Source organism: Panicum virgatum, chromosome 1N, assembly GCF_016808335.1.
Source record: "Panicum virgatum strain AP13 chromosome 1N, P.virgatum_v5, whole genome shotgun sequence".
NCBI classification, from domain to species: Eukaryota; Viridiplantae; Streptophyta; class Magnoliopsida; order Poales; family Poaceae; genus Panicum; species Panicum virgatum.
This window is the reverse complement of record NC_053145.1, coordinates 10514952-10540251: the sequence shown is the minus strand read 5'-3', so window position 1 is coordinate 10540251 and position 25300 is coordinate 10514952. Positions and strand designations below refer to the sequence as shown.

The window sequence follows — 25300 nt, the reverse complement described above, 5'->3', positions numbered from 1 at the left end:
AACCTGTTCAAAACTGAGGAATTAGTTAGAGCTGATCTAGCTCAAGCCAACTATAAGGAGTATATAGACAGAATTAATAAGAAGACGACTCCCCAGGATGATGATGCCATGCAAGATCTGGCCATGGAGGTCATTGATAACACTTGCAGGGACATTTCTAGGGATGAAATCCCAGACTGTAGCAAGAATTCTAAGCCTACCCAGGTTAAGCTGTGGGCCTCAGGCCCAACTACTAGAAATAAGAAGAAATGAAGATCCTTATATGGAATGTGATGGGTCTGGGGAAGCTAGCCAGAAGAAGATAGGTTAGGGAATACGTTTTTCCAGGAAAAAGTGGATATTGTTGGGCTGCAAGAGACTGTAAAAGAGGAGTTTACCTCTGACCTTTTACAAGAGATTTCTAGGGGCCTGAACTTCTCTTGGAATTGGCTACCTGCTAGAGGTAAGTCTGGAGGCATTCTTCTAGGAATCAAGGGGGATTCCCTGGAGATGGAAGCCTGCTCCTTTGGGGGAGTACTACTTTCCGATGACAGTTAGAGATAGAGTTTCCAACTTTAGGTGGGAAATGGTTTGTGTTTATGGACCTGCTCAGCATGACAGATCAGGGTATTTCATTGATGAGTTGAGTGGTATCTGTCAGTGTTGTGCTTTGCCTTTGGTGATAGCTGGAGACTTTAACCTCATCAGAGAGCCAAGTGACAAAAGTTCTTCTATTTATGATCAGTCCCTGATAGATCTCTTTAACAACTTCATTGGGAATCATAATTTGAGAGAAATTAAGAGATCTAGACCCAAGTTTTCTTGGACCAACAAGCAAAGCCGACCAACCTTAGTAAATCTAGACTTATTTTTGGTTTCTACTAATTGGGAGTTGAGATTCCCTCTTTGCTCTGCCTGGAGCCTTACTAGGGTAGGTTCAGACCACTCCCCTATTGTTCTTGATTCTGGTGAGCATGGAGCACCCAGAACAAGCTATTTTTTCTTTGAGAACAAATGGCTACTAGAACCAGATTTTACAGGCCTTGTTTCTGAGAAATGGCAGGAATCTAAGGGGAGGAGGCCTGAGTCTTGTTATTCAGTTGATGCTTGGCATGGTAATCTCTGTATGACTAGACAGTTTCTCAAGAGCTAGGGGATTAAACAAGCTGGGGAAAAGAAAAAGTTAAGATCAAGCCTTCTAGCTCAGCTTGAGATTATTGATAGAGAGGCTGAGGCTGGAGAGATTCCAGATAGCCGTTGGGAAGAGAGATATGAATTGGAAAATGCTTTAGAACAGATCTATCAGCAAGAGGAAATTCATTGGAAGCAAAAAAGTGACCTGACTTGGTTAGTAGAGGGAGACTCCAACACAAGATTTTTTCATCAATTTGCCAATGGGAGAAGGAGGAAGAACACCATCATTTCTCTGGATACTGACCAAGGGGAGGTCAAAACCCAGGAGGAAATTATGGTTCATGCTACCAATTTCTACAAATCTCTCTTTGGCTCCACTCCTCAAAGTCATCTGAAATTATCTCCCAATTTTTGGATTGGGAGGGGGCAGCTCCTTGACTCAGACAAGGTGGAGCTGATTAAACCATTCATCGAGGAAGAAGTAAAATCTGCCATCTTTGATATGAGATCTGATTCTGCCCCTGGCCCAAATGGGTTTGGTGCCAAGTTCTTTTAGACCTTTTGGTATGTTCTCAAAGATGACTATCTATCTCTTTTCCAGGACCTATATCTAGACAAATTGGATATTCAAAGGTAAAACTATGGAGTCATTACTTTAGTGCCAAAAGTTGTGGAAGCAAACACCATTAAAAATTTTAGGCCCATCTGTTTACTCAATGTGGATTATAAGGGTATTACAAAAGTGCTCACAAATAGATTCTCTCTTGTGGCTCCTAAGCTGATTGGGGGCAATTAGACTGGTTTTATCAAAGGGAGGAATATCCTGGAGGGTGTCCTCATTTTACATGAAGTTGTACATGAGCTCAGAACCAAAGGCAAGAGAGGGCTTATTCTCAAGATTGACTTCGAAAAAGCTTATGATAAGGTCAGTTGGAGGTTTTTGGAGGAAGTTATGAAGGGTAAAGGGCTGCCTGACACTTGGATAAACTGGGTCATGCAAACTGTCCAAGGGGGTAGAGTTTGTGTCAATATTAATGGACAGAGAGGTGGATATTTCAGAACATACCAAGGGCTGCGTCAAGGTGATCCTTTATCCCACCTCTTGTTCAACATTGTGGCTGATGCACTAAGTGCTCTTCTGGACAAGGCTGTCATGAAGCACCACATTATTGGCATTCTAGCTAACCTAATTCCAGGGGGAATTTCTCATATACAATATGCAGACGACACTGTTATTATGATAGATGGATCAATACAGTCGGGGGTGAATCTCAAACTAATCCTCTACTGTTTTGAATGGTTGTCGGGCCTCAAAATTAACTATCACAAGAGTGATGTCTATGGCTTTGGCATGGACCAAGGGGAGAATGAGAATCTGGCAAACATGTTAAACTGTAAATTAGGGGCCTGGCCACTAAAATATTTAGGCATTCCTATTGCTGAATCCAGGTTGGGCTCCTCAGCCTTCAGCCACATCAAACAAAAAATGGTTAAGAAGCTTGATCCTTGGAAGGGTAAACACATGTCTGCTGGTGGCAAACTAGTTCTCACCAATTCTTGCTTGTCCACCTTGCCAATTTATACCATGGGCTTCTATCTTTTACCCAAGGGTTTTCACCATGAGATGGACTCTGTGAGAGGAAACTTCTTCTGGCAAGGTGCTCAAGATGTCTTCAAGTATCATATGGCCAGCTGGATTACTTTAAGTAGGCCAAAGGACCAAGGAGGTATGGGGATCATTAACACACAAATCATGAATGAGTGTCTTTTGACTAAGTGGAGCTGGAAGATTCACTAACAGCCTGATGAAGTGTGGTTTAAACTTCTGAAAGCAAAATATATGAGACATAAATCCTTCTTTATGTCACATTCTAGAGGAGCTTCCCAGTTTTGGCAGGGCTTACACAAGGTGAAGCATCTCTTCAAATGGGGCGCCATTCACAAAGTCAAAGATGGGACCCAGACTCATTTTTGGCTTGACACCTGGTTGGGTGATTCACCTCTCAAAATTCAATACCCTACCTTGTTCTCCATGTGCAGAGACCCCAATGCCATGGTGGCTGACCTCCACTCTGCAGGAGACTGGATGATTGAGTTTAGAAGAAGCATGTTTGATGATGAGGCTCTGGAACTTGATCATTTGCTGTCCCTCCTACATTCTCTCCATCTCAACACTTCTGAATGTGACAAAGTTGAATGGGCTCTTGATAGTTCAAAAAGTTTTTCTACTAGAGGCCTTTATAGATTCATCACACACAAGGGTGTTTGTGTGAGGAATTCTGAAAATTTCTAGCGAACAAAATTGACTCTCAAGATAAAAGTTTTCATTTGTCAGCTTTCTCATAATAAGTTGCAATCGGGCGCGGCTCTTAAACATAGAGGTTGGAAAGGTGATTCCGCTTGCAGTCTGTGCGATCGGCAAGAAACTACCACACATATCTTTTTTTCTTGTTCGCTGGCTCGTTTTATTTGGTCGGGGCTGGGTAGTGCTTTCGGCTGGGATAGGATCCCGTCTTCTATGGGTGACTTGCAAGCAACGAAAAAAATAGCGCGCTATTTCGCCGCTATAGCGGCGCAAAGCAACTGGCGCGACGCAATTGCTCGTTTTTGCGCTATGCACGCTATTGCTGCTATTGCGCGCTAAAGCGCCGCTAAGAATGTTTAGCGCTAAAGCGCCGCTAACCAGCCGCTATTGCTGGCTGGCTCAAATTGAACAGCGCGGCCTGGTAATTCCCCCAAAAAAGAACATCATGGCCCAACCCAATTCGGCTTGAAGCCTAACCCTAGTCGATCGGCAATTGGTCCACACTCAGTCACTCGAGTTATGTGTTATGACTTATGAGTTATCAGATTGAGACTTTGAGTGATTGAGGATTGACATATTTTTATGTTTTCTGTATTTGTAAATAAATAGCACGCTATAGCGTGAAAATAGCGGCACTATAGTGTTTTCATTCTGCTGATGCTATTGCATTTAGCTGCCGCTACAGAGGAGCTATAGTGCTGCTATAGCGTTCGCTATAGCGCCAATAGCGTCCAAGACAGCCTCACGCTAAATTTCATAGCGCACGATTTAAAACATTGCTTGCAAGGGAGCAGGCTCTTTCAGATGTTTGGCACAAATATGCGCCACGGCTTTTTTTTGCAGGCTTCGCATGGGCCATCTGGAAAGCTCGCAATAAAATTGCGATCGAGAGGACCTTCCCCAATAACCCAATTGATATTGTTTACACTGGACTCCTTTTCGTGCAGAGTTGGTGCCGATTGCTGAAGCCAACTGATCAAGACAAGCTGATGAAGAGTGTGGAAGTTTTGAAGCGCTGGTTGAATAGCTACCTTCCTACTGCAACGATAAACTCAGACATTTCCTATCTTTGATTTCACTTTGTTTAGTCTTCGTTGGTGTTTTGTACTAGTTAACTAGTGTCCTCAGTGTGTTGTTCCAAACTTTATGGCTTTCAACTTAAGCAGAGTTTTTCTCCGTAAAAAAAACATCCGGATTGATACTATTTGTAACACAAGCAATAGAGGTGGCAAAGCAGTTGAAGAAATAAAAATCTTATATACAGAAAGCACTCAGTAGTAAGAACGGCCAAAGAATATATCAGCAAGTTACCTTGGAGTTGGGTGGCCATAGAAGTAAACCAGTGGCATCTCCAAGGGAATCCCATCAACTATATCGATAGGTTCCTCTAGGGATGTAAACGGATCGGATATGGACGGATATTACTGATATTGTATTTGTTTTCATATTTTTGTTCGAATACGGATAATGCTAGTTTTTGCCGGATAAGAATGGATGTCGACATCATAAAAATGTAACTTTTGAGTATTTGGATACGAATCAGTTATGGATATTGAATACTCAGAAACGGATACGGACGGATAAAAACCCCGCCAGACCGGATCGAATTCGAATATAGTCGGGAAATATCCATACCATTTACATCCCTAGGTTTCTCATTTGGGGTAGCGGAAATACATCCAGGGATCGTTATAGACCCTGGCCGATATCTAAATCAGCATATGTAGGCTTCAAGCCCAGTTTGGCAGCCCAGCTAAGGAGCATTTTGCAGAGGGTACTTTTTCCAGAATATGTAGATCCCACAACAATCACTCTAGGTCCCTAAACCACATAGGGTAAGACAATTTCAGTGATTTAGTCTAGGGAAATGAAGATATATATAAGTAAAAGATCCCACATCAAGAACAAAAGTTTGTTATTTTTATGTAAACCATATTGCTCATGCTCATGTTCAATCATTATGCTCATGTCCACGTTCAACCTGTACATTATGCTCATGTTCACATTCAATCTATGCTAATATTTTAGGGAAGTCATCACCCTGATAGCGCGTCGTTTAGAGTCCGACGTGCAAGACTTTTCTCCGTTGTTGACTTACGATGGAGCATCCATTCTAGGGGAAGTAGAGACGGATTGCTACACTTGATTTTTCACCTTTTTGTTCCTCGATGTGGATGGTTGATCTTGTTGAGGTATCAAGGATTGTGTTTCTGCTCTTGGTGTTCTTTCTACCTCATTCTTTCCATCTTTTATGATTTCCTTCATGAGGTCAACGAGGTTGTCTTGCTTCCTTGGTGTCATTACAACCTTAGTAATGCCTTGTGGGTTTGGCCCATACTTGATTTTGATCATGGAGCATTGCTCTATCTTGGGCTGGAATAGGAACTTCTCTTCCTTGCCATTGATGTTGAAACGTATTTCTCCCGCTCCAACAATGATCTGTGCCCCCGCAGTGCTCAAGAATGGACGTCCAAGGATAAGCGGGGTTTCCTTGGAAACATCCATGTCAACACACGATGAAGTCGACAGGGATGAAGCAATCCTTAATCTTGACCGAAACATCTTCAGCAATCCCTTCTGGGTAATGAATTGAAGAATCAGCTAGCTGGAGATGCATTGGTGTTGGTGTGAGGTGCGTGAAGTTTAGCTTGTCGTAGACGGCTTTAGGCATCATGCTGACACTGGCTCCCAGGTCACACAAAGCACGGCCGAAGTGCTGTGCCCCAATTGAACACGTGACTGTTGGGCACCCTGGATCTTTCTTCTTCTCTGGAGGCCAGTTAAGTTTAGTTGCGCTGCATTCCTCCGTCAGCTTGACAACCTCCGTGGAGGGCAAGGGTCGCTTGTTGTGGATGATGTCCTTGATGTAACGGGCATATGTCGGTACATGCATTACGTCCAGCAGAGGGGCATTAACATGTATCTTCTGGATCATCTCAACAAAATGAGCGGACTGTTCGTCCACGGTTGTCCTCCGGTTACGAGTAGGAAATGGCAAGAAACTGGTATCGGTGTAATCCTTGGGGGCCATTTCCTTCTCGGGTTCCCTGGTATCTCCTTGTGTCTCTTCTTCTTGAGGGGTTGTTACCTTTTCTACATGGTTAGGATGTGGTGGATCACGAGTGGACTTACCACCTTTCGTGGTCCCCGCTTGAACTTTTTCGTAAATAGGAACAACAGCAGCAATTTGCGCTAAACGTGACTCAAACATTTTACTGAAACTTAACTGATTTTTAAGAGTTAAGGACAAAGTTTCAATTTTAACATTCAAACTTTCCAGGGTTTTGCCATTGGCCATAAGCTTTTTATTTATATTTTCATTAATTTTAGTTTGGCTTGGATCAAGTTCTCTCAAGGGAGGTTGGTTAAAATTGAAATTTGAATTAAAATTGGAGTTATAGTTATTACCTCCTTGGAATGGTGGACGCGGCTAGTTCCACCCCTGGCCTCCTTGTGGTGGACGATACCCATTGTTGTTTATGTACGTGCAATCTTCATGAGTCTCGGGGCAGTCGTTCTCTGAGTGTCCATCATTGCCACAAACTTCGCACGTGAAGTGCGAACCCATGGCGTAAATGGGAGCATGGATCTGTTGTTGGCTCCCTTCTCCTAACTTCTTGATCAGGAGGTCCAGCTTCGCGGCAATCATATCCATCTCCTAGATGGTATGCATGCCCTTTGTCCGGGGTTGGAGTCGTTTTTCGCTCCACCCCTGGTTGGAGACTATTTTCTCGACTAAAGCTTTGGCTTTTGTGATGGTCATGTCGAGAAAAGCTCCTCCAGCAGTAGCATCGATATGGGCTCGTGATGTCGTTGTTAGCCCATTGTAGAAGCTTTGGAGGATGAGCCATTCATCTATCCCATGATGAGGATAGGCTGTGATATATTCTTGCAGCCTTTTCCAAGCTTCTGGGATGGATTCCATCCCTGTCTGCTGGAAACATGAAATCTTCCCACACAGGGCATTCGTCTTGCGCAGCGGGAAAAACTTTGCAAGGAACACCTTGGAGCATTTGTCCCAGGTGTCATTGTTTTTTTCCTTATAGAACCCCTATTTCACCTTTCCCAGCAGGGAGAAGGGAAACAGCCTCAGCTTGACAACATCGGCGGCGACACCCCATATCACCACGGTGTTGCAAAGCTCAAGAAAGTTTTGCAAATGGGCATTTGCGTCCTCATTCGGCTTGCCACAGAATGGGCTAGCCTGCACCGTGTTAATGAGGCTGGACTTGAGTTCAAAGTTCACATCCCCAACGTTGATGTTGGGTCTAGTAGCCACATTGGCGGCGTAGGGGACGGAGAACTCGCGGAGACCATAGCCTCACGAACAGTTGGTGCCTCCGAACTGGGTTTCTGTACTGAAAGAGTAGCGGGAGGAGGGACGACGCAAGGTCGTGACCTTCTCACAAGCTTCTCTAGATTTTCTGTGTAGTTTTCCAGCAGGGAGAAACCGGTCATACACTACCCCTGTCTTCTTTCAAATCAAAAATAAAAGAAGACATAAATTGACATTAACCTAAAAGAGTAATGACTATATCTTTAGTATGAAGCCTAGATTAATATCAGCACAATAACTTTGTTCACATGCCATCCCCGGCAACGGCGCCAGAAATGCTTGTTGGCATTGCTTAACGTCGCCACCAGGAGGGGTTAGTTCCCGGTAACGGTGCCAGAAATGCGTGTTGACTTTTCTTAGCGTAATCACTAGGAATGGGGGTGTTAAGCCCATCCCTAGCGACTGCACCAAGGATTGCCACTTTTGTGGTATAGTCTATACGATTACAGATGGGATCCGCAAGCGCACGAATATACCATTGTAGCATTTCACCCGGAGAGTAAGGGTATCATTATTTATATTTTTCCAAAGGATGGTAGTGGCAAAGGTATTGTACTTAACATTAATCATGACATCGTTCCTCAAGTAATAGGTGTTGGTATTTCTTAACGTCGCTACTAGGAGGGGTTAGTTCCTAGCAACGTCACCAAGGAATGTCGGGTTGGTATGTCTTAATTATTACAGAAAGATCCGCAAACGCACGGATATACCGTTGTAGCATTTCACACAGAAGTATTCAGGGTATCGTTATTTATATTTTCCCAAGGGATGGTGAGGTTTTGTAAAGATATTTACTAGTTACATAACCATGACATTATAAAATAAGGTGCAGACTGCTGATTATACAGGGGTAAGTGATAAATAAAGGATAATCAGGGGTAATGTGACACACAGAGAACAGCCAACTCTCATGAATAATGAATAAACAAGCACACCTAAGGTTAGTGGGAGCATTGGCAAACAAGATTCTAGTATACTATTCATGTTAGCAGATAAGTTACGTTAGCCACATGCTTAGAGCTGCAGGTGCCGGAAAATTAGGGACATCGGGGAGAATGACCCGCACTGGAGAACATCTAGTCCCATTTCATCTTTGCATGAACTCCTACACGATATCCGAATGTCGGGGAGTACGCTAACCGAGAAGTAGCTTCCCGGCGGATCGACAGGGCTGTCACCACCTTCGGTCTACCCCAGTCAAACCATGGAGCACCATCATATCCGAGGGATCCTGCATACCCGGGCACCATGCCCGCATATGAGGTCACTACCTTAGCACCCCCAGGTCCCCCACCCTTCGGATGGACAGGTATGATGCTAAGGCAAGTCCGAAAGCACAACAAACCGATATCCTTACCCAGATCATCTGGTCTAAGCAAGCAACTAGTATAACTTGATAAAGCACAGATCAAGGCTAAGCAAGCTAAGAACATAGCAAGATAACCAAGAACGAACTCAGAATGAATAACATAATGAGAGTCAGGATACAAAGCCATACCAGAGGCCGAGGATTGCTCGCCGACCCCGAGGATGACTGGATTCGCTAAAGAGATGAAGTACTAGCCTAGCTCCAGTACCCTGAGGAGTACAAGTCACAAGAGAGTGTGAGAGAGAGGCCTTCAAGTGGTGTGTGTGGAGTTTGTGGAGAGTGGCCCCTTATATAGTGCCTTGAGGTTGGTTCCCGCCAAAGCTATACATGGAAACACTGAGAACCGCCTTCAGGAGGATCAGAACCGACTTCCTGCCAAAATGCACCTGGATAGGTGCCTGTCTAGGTTCGGCCGAACCATGGGTTCGGCTGACCCCACATTGCCACCTCTGGCCACTGCCTTTGGCCACTGCCTGGTGGGTCCTGATGTCAGATGGTCGGTGCCAGGACTTCGTTGGTCAGTTTGGTCTGTCAGGTGGGCCTCTTTTGCATGTGTTACGCAGGATGCGATCTTCTGTGGTTTCATCTGCGTATTCTTCGTGTTTTCCTCTTATTCTGGACTTGTGCTCCTGAAATCATAAATCTTCGAAAACAACTGTGGAGCTAGGTTAGTGATACAAATATGTGAGTAAGAGGTATGGTTTTCCTTCTTTAATGAGTATAGTTGACGGTCATATTTTGCACTTGACGACCGTCAACAATAGGCATACTCTAGTAGGGGTAAGTCATAAAGAAGATAAATCAGGATAATGTGACACAAGCATACATCCAACACCCAAGAAAGAAAAGAAAGAAAGAACGAAAGAACTAAAGAACGAACTAAACTATTCTATGATAAGTTAGCTGTAGCTTACGCTAGGTTAGGGGTCCTATTGTATATATTCAAAGCAAAGGTTATGTTAGAACATGGTTAGGGCTGCAGGTGCCAGGAAATTGGGATAGCAGGGAGAAGGTCCCACACTGGAGAACATCCCGTCCCATTACCTCTTTGCATGAACTCCTACACCGAACCCAAACGTCGGGGAATATGCTAAACGCAACACAACTGTTACGCCGGACGGACAGGGCTGTCACCTCCTGCCATCTACCCCAGTCACACTGTGGAGCATGGTCATATCCGAAGGATCCCGCATACCTGAGCACCATGCCTGTGTATGAGGTCACTACTCTAGCATCCCCGGGTCTCCCACCCTGTGGATGGACAAGTAAAACACTAGAGCAAGCCCGAAAGCACAATGAACCGATATGCATACTCAGATCATCTGGCCTAACCATACTCATCACACAACTCATGATAAATAGAAGTATGGATTGATAAACTATCAAAATAGTAAAGCAACCATGATCAAGCTCTATATTATGATTAGAGTACTGACAGATAGAGTACAAAGCCATACCGAGAGTCGAGGATCGCTCAACGACTCCAAGGAAGACTTGATTCGCTAAAGGAAAACTAGCCTAGCTCCACTACCTAAGCAAGAGAGCAAGAGAGAGTGGGTGTGTGAAGTGGTGTGTGGAGTGTGTGTGTGTGTGTGTGTGTGTGTGTGTTGAATGAGAGGGAGAGGGGCCCTATTTATAGCCTTGGAGGTCGGTTCCCGCCAAATGCATATATGAAAGGAGATCAGGTTCCTTGGCAGCTACTCCTCCTCGAAGTGCACCTGGACGGCCGACCCCTCCTGTCAGCCATTTGATCCTATCCTTTGCATGCTGGCTGACACATGGATTCTCGTCCTTATCCTCTAGTGCATCTTTCGTGGCGCCCCCGTTTGCTATGCTAGGTGGGCCCTCCTTGTAAGGGTGTGACGCCGGACGCAATCTTCTGTGTAGTTGCGTGGCGTTTTCATCGTGTTTTCGTCTTATTCCACTCTTGCTCATCTGAAATCATATAAACTCCAAATCAGCTGTGGAACTAGGTTAGTGATACAAATATGCGAGTAAGGCATATAGTTTTCCTTTATTATTTAGTCTAGCTAACGGTCAAATTTAGCACTTAACGACCATCAACAGACGCATAGCTTCTCTGTCAGAAATCTCTGCAATCAAGTAGAGGGATGGATCATTGGTTCCAAGATACTCAAATCCAAGCTTAGTCCGGTACTGTCACGGCTGGATTCTGCGTTTCATCCAGTCCATCACTACAACAGCCTCGGACATTTTCTCTTTCTTCAAGTCTTCAATCCATGCGAGTAGATCTTGGACTTGGCTATCGTCTATTGGACCCTTATTCCACTCTGGCCTGTAGGTCGGGGGTCCAGGAGTAATGACTGGCAGCGAGGCGTTATGGTTTCCAAGGTAAAGCCACCTCTGTTTCCAGTCGATCACTTTTCCTGAAAGCTTGTACGGGATGTACACTCTATCCATTTCTTGTCGAGGTTGGATACTCGCACCGCCAACCACAGCAATATCTTTGGGGTTGGGTTGAGGTCCCAAGGGCGTCACAAAGCTCGATGCTTTGAGTTCTGTCGTTCCGTCTTATCGGACGTAATGGTCGCAAAGCTCAATGCTTTGAATCCGGGCGTCCCGTCCCGTCATAGCGCTTACTTAACACGTCTGACGCATGAGCAGGCCGCTGCCGTGCCGATCAAGGGCGTGCTGGCGCAGGTCTGTTCCGTGCCAATGTCCTCGTCAAGCCCCCATCCCCCCGTACGATCCTGTCGGTCGCCAGGGTACTTGAGTAGGATTCGGCTGACAGAGGCCTAACACGTCTTCCGCCCATTCATGGCGCGGATTCCTGACGAGTGGCTGTCGCGTCCATCTCGATGATGGTGCATCGTGCGCGACATGGCCTGGCACGTCTTCCGCCCATTCGTGGCGTCATGTCACAACTGCCTCGTGTGGTACCGCCGCGGAAGGCGCGGTACTAGGGGTAGGTGCGCATTTACTGCCCGGGTGGTGCGGTGGGCCGTTTCGATTCGGTGGCGCGGGCCGCTCGCATGGCTATTAATAGGGACCCTGGGCTTCTTGACTCCGCACCAAGTCCCCCGGTTTCACCTTTAGCCATGGCGCCCGATTACTTCAACCCTCCAAGAGTGCAAATTTCAGCAGTCTGGACCATCAGCCGGTCCTTTGCTGGTTGCTGTTAGAGGATTGATCACGAGCAGAAGAGGATGAGCTTGGGGGCTTTCAGCCCTCACCGGTGATGGCAATGTTGCGCTATGCTGTGGGCCGAACCCGTCAATGCCGATGCCATTGCCATCCATTTACGTCTTGCCTGCAAGGCAGACATGGACGTCGTGAAACTTGGCTGGTGCTAGTGGGCTTGGGGTCTCGCTGACCCCTCCCTGACCGCCCTGCTCTCGCCAGCTGTGAGGCTTGCGGTGTGTCTCCATAGCCTTCCTCTTCATCCTCGGAGCCCCGGCCCCGACAAGGTCACCATGGCCATTAGAGGATGGATCACGACGTGGTCGTCCTTGGTGATCCTCCTTTACTAGGAAGACGCTCTGCCAGGGTCTCCGGCATCGCCCTAGCAGGTGGTGCCTTAGTAGTTTGTTCTTGTACATGGCCTCGGATTAGCTTATCATGTAATCATATTTTTTATGATTTTGATCGAAGAGTGGAATATATTTATGTGTTTTAAGTCAAGATGTCCTCTTTTCTCGCCTGTTCCTCCGCTCTCTGTGTTTTGTGCGGCCGCATTTTTGGCCTCTCTTGCGAGTTCGCCCCTCAAGCCTTCGCACGTTGGGAGGATCCCATTGAGAGACGTCTCGTATTTCCATTGTCTCCCTCACGCTTCCCTTTCGATTGGGACGGAGGGGTTGAGCTGTGCATGCTTTTCCTCGATGGGCGAAGCTTGGTGTTCGTCGAGCTGCTAACGGGTAGTTCGAGTGAAGCCCCAGTTCTCGTTCACCGGGATCCGACATAGACCAGCTTGTGGTCGACTCCAAACTCTTGGTGCACGATCCATATAGTTGCCAAATCCGTTCGATCGGATCCGGCGGCTCGCTGCCTTTCTTCGGGGAAAAACCATGGATCATATTTGCAGTCCAAGACTCGAACGCGGGTTCAGATGCCCAGGGCGTTCCGAACGCCAGGGTGTTGGCCGCTAGTGGACCCATCCTTTCCGGCCCCTCGCTCCCTTAGGTCAGCACGAGGTGACTGTCGAACCCATCGGAGCGCCAGTCTCCGAACCCTGGCCTTAACGTCTGTAGGGGCATATACAACCTTACCTACTGCCCTAGCCCTGAGGGCCGAGATCGTATGCTAGTGGTGATCTCGCTCTTGGCTAGCTGGGATGGTGCGGGCGCACGATCTTCGTGATCGGCGCTCGGCTCGCAGCCATTCGTCTCCCTACAAATCATGTATCCAGGGAAAAAAATGAACGGAGGGGATTAAAGGCTCGTACCTTGTTTACCTCACCGGTGCCCGTTTCCTGGTGGTTCGCGTGATGGGAAGCCGTGGGGTCGTGTAGTTATATGGCATGGAAGCTGGAGGATCATGGGCATCGCTCCATGGCATGGCTATAAATGCCCTACCACTCCTTTGCCAATGATGTCTCACCGAAACCTCCTGCTGTCCTACACTTAGCTATAATCCCCAGAAAGGAAGAGAGCGTTCGCGGTGTACCTCGGCCTGTTGACGGCCATTATTTCCCATCTTGACCGTCAACTTCTCGAGAATAAAATGAGCTTCACACTATGTTTCATACATATTTTGCTTATTTCTAACAAGTGCAACAAGTTTTGGATGAGTTGTGGTTACAGGAACTAATATACCAAAAATGAGGTAAAACTGGGAAAAACCCAGGACAGCCGGCCTCACCTCGGCCGGCCGGCCTATCACTTCCACTATGTGTGCCCGTCTTCGGTACAGGAGCGAAGAGACATGTGTACAAAGCCTCTAAACCAAAGATTGCAAGTTGGTTTGATCAAATGGACTGATAGGCCTAGCACATGGATTGAAGGGCCCACCTGCATCACTTACCCCGATCTTTTGGCCTGGAGCACCACTATGGACTTCATGCACCCTTTGATCAAGATTTCAGTTAAACGGGAGGCCGAGATGTGCCAAACCCAGGCCGGCCGGCCTACCAACTGTCAGCTTCAACCCGACGCAACCCTCCACCGCCATCTAGACAAGATCAGGAGCGTCCATGAGAAGGTCGGCAACATATGGCACGAATTCCAGGCCGGCCGGCCTAGGAGAGGCCGGCCGGCCCCACTTTGCAGCGTCTCGGCCTCAACTTTCGCGTGGAAATTAGGCGCACCGACTACAACTGCTTACCAATGACGCTACTGGCTTTACCGGCCAAGAACCGACCTTGGAGTGCTATAAATAGGATCCTCATCCCCCACTTGTAACACACACAAAAGGATATATCTCTTCTCATTCTTAGTTTCTAGAGTAGGTTAGGTAGTCTGGGAGTTAGAGTCGAGTCGAGCTTGCCTCGAGATTCCAGAGTCGTCATCGGAAGTCGGGTATAAGCTCTTGTATCTTTTTCTTTGACATTTATCAATATAAGTTATCTTCTTTATCTTTGCGAGTTAGCTTTACGTTTCGCATTTATTTACCTTTCCAAGTTATCTTACTTATGTGCGGAAGTAATTGCTCTAGCTTAGGCTTTGTACCTATCTTGTTTATCAGGATCTTACCTGTTGACGCAAAAATCAACACACTGGAATCCGAGGGCAAGTGTTCGCCAAGCACGGAAAGTAGACCAAGCGTGCCAGTCAATCTGACCTGTAATTGACAAGGAATAAACAAAGTAAAATCCGAGAGCGTATCGGCTAGAATTCCAAATGTCTCTCAGGTGGTGTATCGGCAACGCTCTGCCGATACAGAAAACAATAACAGATCGGTTAAGATAAATGTGTATTAAAAGCGATCTAAAGGAGATCGGCAAGAGGCTGCCGATATCGGTATGCAACAGACGGCTTTGATCTAAACCGACACGTGCCGGAAAACAATGCACAAACCCACAAATATATGGATCTGAACAAAATTGAGCTTACAACCAATCTAACTGGCTTTGCAAGATTTAACATGAAAACAAGAGAACTAACAGCCAATTAAATAGATCGTGAAGTCGGGTAATTTGTGAATTAATCTAGACGAGACGACAGCAATACGCCCGGAAGTCAAAGCCTAAATATAATTCGATAACTTTTGAATAAATCTGAACGAAGCGACAGCGATGCGCCCGGAAGCTAAAGCTCAGATTTGCAACATGAAGAGTCATGTCAAAGCGATGGAGTATTTTTGTGTGGATGGGAGGCATGTTTTTGCATAACTTCTAGTGTAGAAGTCAACATGAGTATATATGGAGTGTACGTGATCTTGATCTAAAAAACATGAAACGAATCTCATAAGGGTCGCAAACAATTTGACAAAGCTCAATGTAAAACAAGTAGCACATGTGTAAGGTTTTCAAAGATATCAATATATGGCCCTGGTAGGAATTTCGTGTCATTTAGGAGCTAAGTATTTTATTTTTTCATAAAATAAAAACCCCAAGTAATTTTGCAGTAAGAAGTAAGGTTTCTCTGATCATACTAGTATTGGCAGTGGAGCGGCAGCAACATAATCTTGTGATTGTCAATCCTTGCTGTTCAGTAATCATCGGCTGTATATTTGTATTCACCATGCCTGCATGTCTTCTCGAGTATGTAGTCCCAGTCGACATGTAGCCTTCTTTTAATTCCCAGCATTTGACATGCATTTGTAACTTAATTAACTCTCCAAAAACAAAAGCCGCTGGAGATTCCTTTAACAGTAGCCGATGAGACTATCCAACAACTGTTGTGTTCTTCTGCATATTTCTCATCGGCTTTCCATATTCAAAACTGATGATCTGACAGCTCTACCTCTGCTTGTCTTTGTAGACTGTACGTCTTCTCACATGTAAGTTATTCATTATTTCTCCAACCATTATGACGCATGTATACATATGTTTAGGATGCACACAAACACTCTGCTAGCTTATATTGCTTCTTTGTTCTTGCTATTGGCTATGATGACGAAATCGGCGCCATCGTCAAGATATTGACAATTTGTTGAAATCAATTCTTTCTGTCAGAGCCGATGCACGCTGAGCAGGACCGTTGGGCCCATAACACTGGATCGGCAACACTCTTCCAGTATCGGTGTCTCCGTAACGTCGCCGATAATGCTGTCACCATTGTCGTCACATCCGAAGCAGCGCGCCGATTTGGTCGCCGAATATCTTGACGATGTGAGTCACCCCATGACCTGTGGTGCCCCCGTCGTTTTGAAATAATCTTCTAGTCATCCAGCGGTCTCGTTGTCATTGTCATCAATGGCACCATCCTTTTCTTAAGCTCCGGCAATCACGGCAGCACTTCTAGCATGATGCTATCAACGATGACATCAATCGTACCTGGCACTTCTGAAGGCCTCATGTCAGCAGCGGCCAAGCCATGATGAGCTGGTGACACTGCTACTCCATGGTTGATGTAGTCGGAGCTATCGGAAGTCACAGAAGAAACACATCCTTCATAGCTTTAATCGCCGGTCTTCTGGTCATCTTAAAGTATTATCCTCATACATGCGGGTACGTGCATGACCTTGCATGATGGAAGACGTAGCTCTTTCTTGCTTGTATTCCAACAAGCATGTTAGCTTTCCACCTGTGCACGTGAGTGCCTCTAGCCGATGGCGGGTGTACTGTTTCCTTCTTATTCTTGCCATCGGCTACGACATTATATATCCATATTTTGCTAAAGAAGTTATTTCCACCAGAGCCGATGCACGCTGAGCTGACCATAGCGCTGGATTGGTAGCTCCCTCAGCATCGGCGTATTCGTAATGTCGCCGATGACGCCATCACCGTTGTTGCCATGCCTGGAACAGCATGCCGACTGGTCATTGATCAACTCGGCGAGTGAGTCACCTCGTGTGATCCAGGATGCCCGACTCTGCCCCATTGCTGACATACTGCCGCCTGTTCATCATCAGCCACCATTCTTGTAATGGCAAGATGTTGCTGTTAGATATCTAGGTAATTTTCGGTATATTTTAATTCCAAATATTAATATCAATTTCATGATATAGATGAGTGATAATATGTGTACAAGATATGTGTATGTGTTCATGTTATTCTCACTAATAAGCATGAACAAAGAATTAAACCAAAATAGGTTTAGTAAGTACCCCAAGGCGGGACCAGTGCCGGAGGCACCGGTTGCGCCGTTACCAGCTGGAATAGACATGCTATTCGACTGGCCTTGCTCGAAGTAGCCGAACTATGGCGATGCAGGAAGATGTTCGCAGTGCAGTCCCACGAATGGTTACGCCGGGAAGTAGTCGAAGTAGTCGTCCGCACGAGTGGTTACGCCGGGAAGTAGACGAAGGAGTCGTTCAGGGAGCGAGCAGTCGCGTCAAGACGCTCCCCAAAAACCTAATTGCCCGCGTCCCGTGCAGGACCTTCAGCGAGCAGAGGTTCCGGAGGCCCTGCTCTCGCTAGACCTGTGCGCGCAGTGCTAGCGGTGGGGAAGGCAGAAAGCAGCTGAGGGAGAAGGGAGAGGTCTCCTGAAGAGGAGTACCTGGATGAGTGCTTGAGATGAGTGAGGATGAGAGGAGAGGGTGCTGGTTTATATAGGCACGAGATGCCTCAGGTTCAACGAACTTGGACGTCATGAATGGCTTTGATGAGCGGCAGTTAATGTGCCTCAGGTTCAACGAACCTGGACGTCGTAAAGAGCCTTCAATGTCCGGTCATTAGTGACGACATTAACCCTCTGTTTTAATACTCTTTACTGCAAAACATCCTTCTCATCTCAGCACATCACGCCGCACCGCACCGCACCGCACCGCACCTGCACGTCATGTTCGGCCGCGCACGCGCACGCGCACGCGCACCCGCACCGCACCGCCCGTCCGGCCGGCCGGCCGCGCCGCGCCGCGCCTCGCCTCGGCCTCGGCCACGGCCCGGCTTGGCGAGGCGAGCGAGCGCGCGCGCGTGTGGTTCACCGTCCTCCTCTTACCGGCTTCACAAGTAGTGTACACGAAGTCCACCTTTTAAGTCGATTGAGATCCTCCTCAATTCTCGGTATGGAATTAAGCATTGATTCCCTAGCATTAATAGTGGGCTTTAAATTCTTTTTATGCTTTAGAATGAATGGGCCAAGCCCATTACTCCAACAATCCCCACCAAGAAATTCAAGCCACACTAGAAATGCCCTCATTCCCTCATTGATATACCAGTATTCGACAGAGACTGTTAAGTTGAACTTCCATCTAGGACAAAGGCTACACTTATTCACAACTGTGCAATGGACTATGCCTTGAATTGCCAGTTTTGTGCAAACAAGTTTGACCAGAGCCCTACACTGGTACTAGGCTGCAAAAGCATCCCCGCGGTTTGGAGCTTATAAGTCATACTCCAGGCCCTTTATGAGTTTCTAGAGAATACCCAATTCTCATAGACCATGATCAGTGGTCAAACTCATATAGGTGTGTTCCTTTCAGATGTTCTGTAGGACAACATCTTTGTTTCAAGAAAACAACTCATTTGTTTAAAAGAAACCACCTGGCACACATTAAGGTATAGACCAACCTACCATACAGATTAGAAGAGAAATGCACCTTATACACGGAATGAGCCCTTTTCACAAAGGTTCTCTTCTCACAGTCAGACTTTAGTTTGTTTCACCATCCTAATTCACGGGATCTCCGATCACATAGGACAGGTTTCCACTATAGAATGACTCACGTGGGTCTCAAGCCCAATTCTATAGATGCATTGTCTATCACATTTCGTGAAAGACCCTTTGTAAACTGATCTGCCAGATTTTTAGCCGTCTGAACATAGTCCAGGGCTATAACTCCGGAGTTTCTCAATTTTCTGACAGATTTCAACCGCCTTTTCACATGTCTAGATGACTTCATGTTATCCTTTGAACTATTCACCTTGACAATTACCGTTTGATTGTCACAGTTCATTAGGATTGCCGGTAACGGTTTTTCAACTATTGGCAAGTCCATAAGGAGCTCACGAAGCCACTCAGCCTCAACAGTGGCAGTATCTAATGCTGTGAGTTCTGTTTCCATAGTTGACCTCGTTAAGATGGTCTGCTTGCAAGACTTCCAGGAAACAGCTCCACCACCAAGTGTAAACACATAAGCACTTGTGGTCTTTATCTCATCAGCATCAGAAATCCAATTTGAATCACTATACCCTTCTAGTACCCTTGGGTACCCGGTGTAGTGAATTCCATAGTTTATTGTCCCATTCAGATAGCGCATTACTCTTTCAAGAGCCTTCCAATGATCATCTCCCGGGTTTGAAACAAACCGGCTCAGTTTGCTTACAGCAAACGAGATGTCAGGTCTTATAGCGCTCGCTAAATACATTAATGAACCAATGATCTGAGAATATCTCAGCTGATCTCGCATTATCCTTTTGTTCTTTCTAAGAATTAAACTGGCATCATATGGTGTTGAGACAGGTTTATAGTCGCTATAACCAAAGCGACTTAACACCTTCTCCACATAGTGAGACTGTGTAAGAATCACCCCACCATTGATCTCTTTTACCAGTTTTATATTAAGGATAACATCAGCTTCTCCCAGATCCTTCATCTCAAAATTTTGAGATAAAAACTCTTTGACTTCCTTAATCACATTAAGGCTAGTGCCAAAGATCAGTATGTCATCCACATACAAGCACAAAATCACTCCTTCAGCCCCACCATAGCGATAGTACACACATCTGTCAGCTTCGTTCACAACAAAGCCGGGAGAGGTCAAAGTTCTATCAAACTTTTCATGCCACTGCTTAGGTGCTTGCTTGAGACCATATAAAGATTTTAACAACTTACAAACCATTCCTTCTTGACCCTTTGATACAAACCCATCCGGCTGATCCATATAGATCTCCTCTTCTAACTCTCCATTGAGGAAAGCCGTCTTAACGTCCATCTGATGAACGAGAAGACCATAAGAGGCTGCCAGGGAAAGTAACACTCGAATTGTGTTCAATCGGGCAACTGGTGAATAAGTGTCAAAGAAATCTTCTCCTTCTTTTTGGGTATAACCCTTGGCCACAAGCCTAGCCTTGTACTTTTCAATAGTACCATCTGGCCTAAGCTTTTTCTTGAACACCCACTTGCATCCAACCGGTTTACATCCATAAGGACATTCAACGACCTCCCAGGTTCCATTAGACATAATAGAATCCATCTCACTCCTTACTGCTTCCTTCCAATAGTCAGCATCAGGAGATGAATATGCCTCTTCAATGGTTCTGGGTGTATCATCTATGAGGTATACAATGAAATCATCACCAAAAGACTTTACAGTCCTTTGTCTCTTGCTCTTTCTCGGAGCATCATTGTTATCCTCCTCAGGATTTTCTACAAGTGTATGTTCATTGTGTTCTATCGGCTCAGCAGAGCCATCATCCTCGATGAACTCTTGCCTAGATGAACTTGTTTCATCTCTCATGGGAAAAATGTTTTCAAAAAATGTAGCATCTCTGGACTCCATTATAGTACCAACATGCATGTCAGGTACTCCAGATTTCACTATTAAAAATCTATATCCAACGCTGTGAATAGCATAACCTAGAAAGATACAATCCACAGTTTTAGGTCCAAGCTTATGTTTCTTAGTTATTGGCACACTCACTTTTGCCAAACAACCCCATGTACGTAAGTATGACAGTGTTGGCCTTTTCTTCTCCCATTCCTCGAATGGAGTTATCTCTTTATTCTTTGTAGGAACACGGTTTAGGACATGACATGCAGTCAATATAGCCTCACCCCACCATTCCTTGGAAAGTCCCGCTGTATCTAACATGGCGTTAATCAAATCCGTTAGAGTGCGGTTCTTTCTTTCGGCAACCCCATTTGACTGAGGTGAATAGGGAGGCATCCTCTCATGAATAATACCATGTTCCTCGCAGAATAAAGTAAATAAATTTGAGAAATACTCGCCACCACGATCTGACCTAACTCTTTTGATCTTTCTCTCAAGTTGGTTTTCTACTTCAGCTTTATAGATTTTAAAGTAGTAAAGCTTCATCTTTTGACTTCAACAAATAGATGTAACAAAATCTAGTACTATCATCAATCAAAGTCATGAAATATTTTTTACCACCTTTTGTCAACACTCCATTCATTTCGCACAAATCGGAATGAATTAATTCTAAGGGTGCCAAGCTCCTTGCCTCCGCGGTCTTATGAGGCTTACGAGTTTGTTTTGATTCAACACATACATGACACTTTGGAATTAAGCTCAAATTGGCTAAGCTTATCATACAACCAAAATTAACGTGACAAAGCCTCGAATGCCAAACATTTGTTTCATCAACGTTAATAACATTGTATGCAATTTTATTACAAACATCTGACAAAGAAAGACGGAACAAGCCTCCGCTTTCATAACCTTTTCCAACAAAAGTACCAAACTTAGACAAGATACATTTATTGGACTCAAAGACTAATTTGAAACCATCTCTACATAGTAGAGAGCCGCTGACTAAATTTTTCTTGATGGTGGGGACATGCTGCACGTTCTTCAGCTGCACGGTCTTCCCCGAAGTAAACTTCAGATTTACCGTACCAACACCAAGAACACGCACATGTGATCCGTTCCCCATCACCAAGGAGGAAGTCCTGCCGGTCTGGTAAGAAGAGAACAAAGAAGCATCAGCACAAACATGAATATTAGCACCAGTGTCAACCCACCACTCGGGTGAACCAAAGACTGAAAGAACAGTAGGTAATAAATTACCGTACCCCGATGTTCCTCCAGGCTCGCTAATAACCATGTTGGCGGAGTCGTTGCCTTTGCGGTTTGGACACTTTGCAGCAAAGTGATCTGTACTAGCGCACACATAGCAAGCTCCCGTCTTCTCCTTCTTCTTAAAAGTGGTTGTCTTCTTAGTCTTTTGTTGGTTCTGCGGTGGCTTTTTCTTGTTCTTGTGGGAGTTGTTCTTCTGAACAAGATTGGCACTTGAAGCACCAACAACTCCTTTCCCACGTATGTCCTTTGCTCTCGCCTTCTCCTCAACATCAAGAGTCCCTATGAGTCCATTTATTGTGAACTCCTGTCTCTTGTGTTTTAGAGAAGTAGCAAAGTCCCTCCAAGAAGGTGGCAGCTTAGAGATTATACCTCCGGCCACAAACTTATTGGGTAACACACATGGGGACTCTTTGCTGCAATTTTTGAGATCTTTTGCCAGAGTATGTATTTCATGAGCCTGTTCCACTATAGAACGGTCTTCGACCATCCTGTACTCAAGGAACTGCTCCATGATATACAACTCACTCCCGGCGTCAGATACTCCATATTGAGCCTCAAGAGCATCCCACAATGCTTTGCCAGTTGGCAGCCGGATATAAGAATCCACCAGGTTATCACCGAGAACACTAATGATCAAGCCTCGAAAGAGGATATCAGCCTCATCGAACGCACTCCCTTCCTCTGGAGAGAATTGTTCAGGCTTACCCTCTTTCACATGGATCACTCTCGATAGTGTTAACCACAGTATAAGCCGCTCTTGCCAACATTTGTAATTTGAACCATCAAAAGGTGGTGGTTTGATTGATGCAGCAAAGCTAGATACCGAAAGCCTATTAACACAATTAGGTTTTTGGATTGTTAGATATCTAGGCAATTTTCGGTATATTTTAATTCCAAATATTAATATCAATTTCATGATATAGATGAGTGATAATGTGTGTACAAGATATGTGCATGTGTTCATATTATTCTCACTAATAAGCATGAACAAAGAATTAAACCAAAATAGGTTTAGTAAGTACCCCAAGGCGGGACCAGTGCCGGAGGCACCGGTTGCGCCGTTACCAGCTGGAATAGACATGCTATTCGACTGGCCTTGCTCGAAGTAGCCGAACTATGTCGATGCAGGAACATGTTCGCAGTGCAGTCCCACGAACGGTTACGCCGGGAAGTAGTCGAAGTAGTCGTCCGCACGAGCGGTTACGCCGGGAAGTAGACGAAGGAGTCGTTCAGGGAGCGAGCAGTCGCGTCAAGACGCTCCCCAAAAACCTAATTGCCCGCGTCCCGTGCAGGACCTTCAGCGAGCAGAGGTTCCGGAGGCCCTGCTCTCGCTAGACCTGTGCGCGCAGTGCTAGCGGTGGGGAAGGCAGAAAGCAGCTGAGGGAGAAGGGAGAGGTCTCCTGAAGAGGAGTACCTGGATGAGTGCTTGAGATGAGTGAGGATGAGAGGAGAGGGTGCTGGTTTATATAGGCACGAGATGCCTCAGGTTTAACGAACCTGGACGTCATGAATGGCTTTGATGAGCGGCAGTTAATGTGCCTCAGGTTCAACGAACCTGGACGTCGTAAAGAGCCTTCAATGTCCGGTCATTAGTGACGACATTAACCCTCTGTTTTAATACTCTTTACTGCAAAACATCCTTCTCATCTCAGCACATCACGCCGCACCGCACCTGCACCTGCACGTCACGTCCGGCCGCGCACGCGCACGCGCACTGCCCGTCCGTCCGGCCCGCCGCGCCTCGGCCACGGCGCGGCGCGGCGCGGCGAGCGAGCGCGCGCGCGTGTGGTTGACCGTCCTCCTCTTACCGGCTTCACAAGTGGTGTACACGAAGTCCACCTTTTAAGTCGATTGAGATCCTCCTCAATTCCCGGTACGGAATTAAGCATTGATTCCCTAGCATTAATAGTGGACTTTAAATTCTTTTAATGCTTTAGAATGAATGGGCCAAGCCCATTACTCCAACAGTTGCATGGCCGATCGAGCAACAAATAAACTTACTGATGAGGTTCCTCATTTAGCCAACAACATCTAAACTCATCGGCTCGATACAACTGGTTTAGCCTCCAAAATCCAAGAACCAAAAATATGCAGACCCAAACATGCTACATAGAGTACCTGAATGCATCGGCCAAGAAGCGACCAGAGGCACACACACTGGCTTCCAACATGAGTTCTGATTCAGCCTCGCCGATGTGTCCCTATGTGCCAATCCTGATGTGCCAACGAACTGAAGGCTGAAAGACAGTGTTTTTCTTGGGCGATTAAAGGTCAGGGAATCCGGCCGATCGATTGTCAATATGTGCGTGATAAATTTGACGATGAAGAGATTCCATCTGCCAATCTGTCCATTACTTGTAAACTGAATGTGTTGGTACCAATGCATATCAGCTACGTTGGTGGAATCAGTAATTCATGAGCCGATAAGGACTAAAAGAATATCGGCTGCCCGAATTCCCCTCCCTCCGAAGTACATATCTAGAAAGTCTTCTGGCGGTAACTGACATGGGCATCAACTCCTTCCTGGTTATCTGGGCATTGGCTCTGTTCTTTCTTCATCGGCTCCGCTAAAGAAATAGTCACCGGAGTGCCCCATTAAGAAATAACCATCGGCACAGCAGGTAACCAATTGGTCGGGACGTACTCCACGCAAGGATAAATTATTCTTCTCTTTTTTCATCAACCAATCAGAAATTGGCTTCTCATTGCTTACTGCATCGGCTTGGCAAAATAATCATATTGGCTTCACACTGTTTAAATAATCAGAGCCGATGTACGAATATATCCCAATCAGCCGATACATCAAGTAGCCGATCAAAAATTTAGGATTTGCTCAACCCTGATCTGACATCTTTTTAGCCGATGAAAATAACATGCTGAACAAAATGATTACATCGGCCAAACTCCTCTTAATAATAACTGTCAGCCACAATATTCCTTCCATCGGCTGAAAATAATAATCCCATTGGCTGAGCAAAAGCAATTCCATTGACCAAAAATTGTCCCAACCATTTACTGACCATCCTTATTGTCTGGTTAGTAGACGTAGCAACTCTGCAATAGATACTTGATGATTGGATCCCGCTCAGCCTTCATTAATCACAAAGCTATCCATACGCGGCCATGCAGTTTCATCACTTGGTCTGTTATTTGGCTTAATGATAATGGAAATTCCTATAGCCGATATACCAATAAAGTCCTTCTGCAGTTGACAACCATCTCCACTTTTGTATATCGGCCGCATCATCATCAGCATCCCCACCAACTTATGTTAAATGCATACATTGGCTTTAGAGAAATAGCCATCGATGCCGCTTAAAAATATCTGTATCGGCTCCAAGCAGTCAGCCGATCAAGATGTGGTCATCAGTCGATATCTTTCTATATGGGCTCAATAGATAATCAGCTGATACAA

The 25300-nt window shown here is 45.7% G+C and overlaps 1 protein-coding gene and 1 non-coding gene across 2 annotated transcripts; one reads left to right on the top strand and one right to left on the bottom strand.

The window, feature by feature from the left end:
* Positions 1–5924: 5924 nt before the first annotated feature.
* Positions 5925–6449, bottom strand: LOC120653289. Its single transcript, XM_039931057.1, has one exon. The coding sequence runs from the start codon at positions 6447–6449 to the stop codon at positions 5925–5927; it is 525 nt and encodes a 174-aa protein (XP_039786991.1).
* An 826-nt stretch (positions 6450–7275) lies between these two features.
* On the top strand, positions 7276–7382 carry LOC120657790. Its single transcript, XR_005668327.1, has one exon. It is a non-coding gene; the product is annotated as a small nucleolar RNA R71 (small nucleolar RNA).
* The last annotated feature ends 17918 nt before the right edge of the window (positions 7383–25300 follow it).